At 46.4% G+C, this 6252-nt stretch overlaps 1 protein-coding gene across 1 annotated transcript; it reads right to left on the reverse strand.

Moving 5' to 3' along the window:
* Window positions 1-934: 934 nt before the first annotated feature.
* ZNF281 (zinc finger protein 281) lies at window positions 935-5732 on the reverse strand. Its single transcript, XM_054285711.1, has one exon. It carries the CDS (start codon window positions 5730-5732, stop codon window positions 3114-3116), a length of 2619 nt encoding a protein of 872 aa, XP_054141686.1. The 3' UTR covers window positions 935-3113.
* Window positions 5733-6252: the final 520 nt, after the last annotated feature.

The raw sequence follows: 6252 nt of genomic DNA on the forward strand, positions 1-6252 counted from the left end.
TTTCCTTTTCTCGCCCACACATCCCTAAATAAAGTTCACATGGGTTAACTGCTACTATGCAGTTTTCAAATATGTACCAGGTAAAGCCACAGCCTGATTTGCATGCAACTTTAACATATCCCTACTTTCATTACAATAAAATTTAAACTCCTTATTAAAGTAGAAAAATGTTTTGTTCTGCTCTATTTAGAAACATGTTTGAAGGACTAAGCTGTGCAAAGAGCTTATAAAATCCCACTACATTTTCCCATCATACTTTTAAATGATTCCTAGCAACATTCTGATTAGACATTGAGTATATTCCATATTTACTTTTTGTAAGGTTTTTGTGCTTGTTTTTCAACATGCCAAGGATTTTTCTCATCCATGTCACTGCCTTGATTGAAATACACATGCAAAGTTGAAGAAAAATACAGGCTAAGTAAATCCACAACCTACCTTGAGATTACCTAAAATGCTTTTCAAGTATTTTGCTATAGTAGTACTTTTACACGACTTTCATTATAATGCAGGAATTAACAGAAGGGTGAGGGGGAAATTACAACCAAATAATACCTGCAAAAAGCAGATACAGAATTTTCTACAATCTTTACCTTGAATTAAGTTAATGTACAGTATAGTCTGAACTTCCAGCAATTATGAAAAGTCTTTGCAGTTAACAATATGCAATTTAGACATCTTTAACTAAAATCAAAGACTTAAAAAGATGAGGCTGTATAAACATTTAACTTCAGGAAATTTGTTAAGTTTTGCTAAGCTAAAGGTATGAATTAGACCCCTGTAGCACATTTTGATTATTTGACTCAAAAGGAAACTGAAGAAAACAAACAGAAAACCTTCCAGTAAGTAATATTATTCCTTCTCAAAATTTAATCTCCTGATGTTTCCTTACTAAGTTATCAAAAGCATGATTGGATAATAGAAGTGATGCCTTTATAATTTTGTGAATAATGGATTTTATTAAGTTAAAGCAAACAGCCAGAACAATACATATGCAACTTCTACTACACACAATATAAAGAATGTAAATTATAACCTCTGTAAAACAAAAGAAAAGGAGGTACTAAAAAGCCAACACAGTGGTTACGGACTATTCCATCCCTGATAACAGGCTGGGTTCTGTGTTTAAAGAACTGTTGTTTTTTTGATTATTTAAACTGAAATAGCATGAAATACAGATTCAAGTATAAATAAAAAGTTAATGGAGTTACAGATTCTATGAGAAAAAACTCTAGGTTAGTGGGGAGGGGGAAAAGTTTACTAGAAACAGATCACGAATGGGCTCAGGTTTCTATTCATAGTGGTGAGGGACAACAGGAGAAATTACCCAGGATTTTTGTAACAATTCCTTTAATAATACACCACTTTCATAACAGAAGTGTTTTACACTTGCACAATGTTAATAACTTTATTATACATGGAAGCCTGTAATAGGCTGATTACACAATAAGACTGCAAACAACCACTGGTACCTTCCTGACAACAGAAAAGTACATAAGACTGAAACATCACCAAGAGTACATAAAAAACCATCATCATAAACATCACCAAAAATTACATTAAAAAACTAATCAAAAAATTCATTTGCAAAAAGTGGTTTAGAGCAGTGCCACTGCGTTTCAGCAGCTTTGAATGGCCACCAGTATTTCTAGCAGGTTTCCATGGCTCCACAGGCATTAATCAGGATTCACATATAATAAATAATGTACCACAAAATATACATAAAGTAAGGCAATAATTCCAAAGAAAAGTTCTGTTGATATTAACAAGCCACTCAAGTTCTACTTTTGTAGTTGATGCCATCACCAGAATCCTTTGATGGAATTGCAGCCTTAGGCCCTAAAAGCCTGCCATGATGAACTGCTGCAAGCCCCTCTCTCCATAAAGAGCTCCAGTGACACCACCGGGACACTGCTGGGCACAGGGGTCTGTGGTAGCTGATCCTGATGCAGGACAGGGGCCTCACTATGTACAACTGGGAGACGATTATTTCTTATGGTACATGGAAACCTCGACACCGTTCTAAAACAGGTGGGCGTTCATTGTTCATCACCTGATGTCATAAGACATCAGAAAGCACATCGTAAGATATGCACTTTCTGGAATGTAAATCTTTTTAAATGCTAGCTATTAGTTTGGGACGAAAGAGAGTAGGGGAAAAGGGAAAAAAAAAGGGGATAGGGAAGGGGAGGTAGGTGGGGGGGCAGGTAGACAACCAAGATCAAGTCCAGAGGAACCAGGAACACAATAAAATAGAGGGAACCCTTTACACTAAAAGAATGTGAGAAGGGGAAGAGCAGGAGATGGACTTTTTTGAACCGTGTGTAACAAATAATGTATCCCAAAACCCTATCTGGATTAGGACTGTAGTTTCAAGTTGGGGTTCTAATGACATGAACCAGCTGCACACATTCTGCTCTCACGGTTTGTGTCAACAGAATCTCTTTACGGAATTACAGTCTTACACAGAAGCTCTGGGGACATTACCGTTCAATTAAAGCTACCGTGCTGGGCTCATCGTGCAGACCCAAGGATATTTGCTCCACCTGCCTGGAATGAGCATCACCTGGAAGAACAGGAGTACTTTAAAAACAACAAGATTTAGGTAGCAAAATTTTTTCAGATCAGCTGACGTAAGAGACAGCAATTTGAAATGTCAAAGATCCCTTCCTTAAAAAGCTGAGATATATTTGTCATCATCTGTAAATTGGAAGTTCCAATACACTTGCGGTGCATAGAATTCCCATGCTTCATTACACTTTCCTGAGAGTAAAGCAATTAGAATAAACTTTAGTCCTAGGAACAAAGTTAATTTTTTGCATTTTAAAATCTTGGGCTATTCCCTGACAATCTACATAATGTAAATTTGATTGCTAAACATTGTCACTTGAACAAAAATGCTATTTTAAAACTATTGATTTTTGATTAAAAACCATAATAAACAGAGCTAAAAAAAATCACACTAACAAAATAAACTAAATATGAAAAGTTGCATTGAAAGGGCATGTTACATTATTCTTAAAAGGACCGTGTAGAAACATTCCAATGGCAGTGTTGTCAAAGTAAAACAAATTACATTAAGAAGACCCCACAGCCTGGTCACAGTCAGGACCTTACCTGTAACTCTGGCTGGTTGGGGTTTTTACTCGTGTACTACATGGCTCACTTACATCAGACATCATATTTGTATACCCTGAGAAATCTGACACTGAAGTCCTTACTCTATGGTCCACTTCTCCATTAGAGTTAGTGATAAAAGTCATTGGCACCCTGCTGCCCGACTTGAACTGAGAACCAAACGCTTGTGCAAAGTTCTCGATCTGGTAGGTTGCTCTAGGCTCTATGTCCTTCTGAGGATCTATCTGGCTGGTTAACTCCTGAGACGGGATCTGAAAGCTCGTTGAGGATTCTAAGTTTTTCTGTTCCTTCTGGCCAGTCAGTTTCTGAGATGTTGACTGGTAGTTCGATGAAGTCTCCAAGTTTTTCTGCGGATCGATGAGATCATCCAGCTCTTGAGAGGGAGTCAACTGTTGATGCGAAGCCTCCAAAGCAGACAAGTAAAAGCCTGGCTGAGAGCCAAGCAACATCCCAAATGGAGGTTTTGGCAACGCAGTTGGCAATACTGAGGTAACGGATTGGCTGAAGCCACACTCAAGGGGAGATGTAGTGTATATCTGTTTGTCTGGAAACAGAGTGTGGTTATGGAGAGTTGAAGACAAGCTAACAAACTGGAAACTGGGTCCAAAAGCAAAACCAGTGCTGTTGGTTGTTCTTTCAAAGGCTTGTTGGAGGTATTTTGAGTATTCTTGCAACATGCTTGCCTTATCATTTGAAACTGTTTGAGAGTTAGGGCTCAAGTTTTCTTCCTGAACCATGTCTGAATGTTCTCCTGAGGTGTGCAAGTCCACACGCTGTTCAGTTATACTGAAAGGATCTTCTTTCTGGCCTTCTGATTTGTGAGAGTACTGGTCCAAAAGGCTCTGTAAGACTTCATCAGGAATACCAGACTTGTCATGGCAAGACTTGATTTCATTATTTAAAGATGTTGAATCAATAAGAGATAAAGGAGCTTCATTATCCATAACGCTAACACCTGGAGACTGGATGACGGACTGCTGGGAAGTCATGTGTCCGACATTAAGTGAAAAGGCACTGTTACTGCTTGCAGTTTGTAAGTATCTTCTTTTCTTTGAAAACTGCATGGCATCATCATAATTGCTACTTATCTGACCCGGTTTACCACCTGTACTTTGGAGAAGGCCAATAGATTCTACACCGGTATTGGCTACTAGGCCTAGAGAGCCACTCTGTTTCCCAGACAGTGGTTTTTGCCCCAAAATATCTGGCAGTGGTGATACAAAATTAAGGTAATTTTTGTCTCCTTGTTTTCTGCTCGCTTTTTTCAACACCAATTTTGGCACCTTTTTCTGAAGTTCTTCTACACCTGTGCCAACTAGACCACCACTGGAAGACACAACTGGAATATCAACTGCATAACTTGGCATGGCCACATTACTTGTAACTTGAGATTCAGTGATTTTGCTGCTACACTTACTTCCTTTGTTTTCAGTGGACGTATTTTTTGTTTTACTTTTTCTCCTTGAGGAACTTGTATTTCCCTGAGACAATGCAGCCAAGCTACCCATGCTATTTGATGATCCGGGCTCCAATCCGGCCCCTGCTTTACCTATGGCTTCACCACATGTTCTTCTGTGCTTTAACAGTCTATCAGTCCTTGAAAAATACTGCTGACAAGTGTCACATTTGTATGGCTTTTCTCCACTATGCGTCCTCTTGTGTCTTTCCATGTGGTACTTCTGGATGAACTTCATACTACACTGGTCACACCCAAAAGGCTTCTCCCTACTGTGGATCTTCTCGTGTCTCTGCAGCAAGTACTTCTGGATGAAGCCCATGCTGCACTGGCTGCACTGGAAAGGCCTCTCCCCGGTGTGGATGAGCACGTGCCTGCGCAAGTGATAGGAGCTCCTGAAGGCAGCACTGCAGTGTTCGCAGACGTGAGGTTTCTGGTTGGGGGACGCGACGGCACCTTCCCCATCTCCCACCAGGGGGGGTTTGGATGAAGCGCTCGGCTTCCGCTTGGCTTTGATTCCCTGAGTTTCTGGCTTTGGCCTCTTTGCCTTCTTGACCTGGGCGTCGTGCTTTGGCTCACCCGCGCTGCCTGGAGCGCTCTCGCCTCTGCCGGTCAGCAGCAGGTCTCGGTGGGGATGCTGGTGCAGGTGGTGAAGAAGGCTGAGGTCCTGGATCACGCTCTGGCCGGTTCCTTCGCCGCTGCCCAGGCCCGGGGGTCTCTCCTCGGACGCTCCCCCGAAAAGCCCCCCGTAGTGGTGATGGTGCTGCGACTGCTGCTCCTCCTCCTGCTCGCTGGGCTTCTCTTGCTTGATGCTCACCAGGGACTGCAGGAAGCCCCAGGGGCTCCTCTGCGAGGAGGGCGCAGAGGGGAAAGCCCCCGCCGGCTCCTTCTTGAAAGTCACGTCCTGCGGGGGCGGAGGCGCCGGGGGCTCGCCCGCCGCCGTGGAGGAAGCGGCGGCGGCGGCCGGAGGTAACACGCACTGCGGGGGGTGCTGGGCCGCCGCGGGGGGCGCGGCCGCCCGGGCGAAGCTGGTGACCGGGGGCAGGCGGTGGTTGAACATCACCATGCCGGGGGGGAACGTCGGCTCCATGGCCGCCGCCCTCTTGCCGCCGCCGAGAAAGCCGCTGCCGAGTTTCATCCCCCGGGAAGGCGGGCCGGAGAGGAGGCGCGGCCCAGAGGGGCTGCGGGACCCGCCGCCCGCCCGCCCGCCAGCCGGCCGGACCGCGCCGGCTCAGCGGGCGGCTCCCTCGGCGGCCCGGCAGCCGCCGCCCGGGCGCATCGCCGCCTCCCGCCCCGCGCCCGCGGCGGCCCCGGCCCGGCTGCACTTACGGCTCCCGCCGCCGCCGCCAGTTACAAATATCGCCGCGTCCGCTCCACAATGGAATTAGCAGCGCCCGCCCCGCCGCACATGCGCGCCGCGCGGCACGCTGGGAGCCTCGGCCGCACGGGCCGCGGGCGCGCAGGCGCGGCGCGGGGGGCGCGGGGTGGGCGCTGCCCAGCGCGGGGCCGGGCCGGGCCGAGCGGCACCGCCGGGACGCGCTCCGGAAACCGCGGGATCCCTGCGGGCAGAGCCGGGCACGGCCTCCGCCCCCGGCACGGCCCGGATAACGGGACCCGGCAGCGCCGCCCGCCCGCGGCGGGACGGGCGCAGCCCGGGA

This window comes from Melozone crissalis, unplaced genomic scaffold (genome assembly GCF_028551555.1).
Source record: "Melozone crissalis strain CALT ecotype California unplaced genomic scaffold, PUWL_Pcris_2 ptg000045l_1, whole genome shotgun sequence".
In the NCBI taxonomy this organism is placed as follows: domain Eukaryota; kingdom Metazoa; phylum Chordata; class Aves; order Passeriformes; family Passerellidae; genus Melozone; species Melozone crissalis.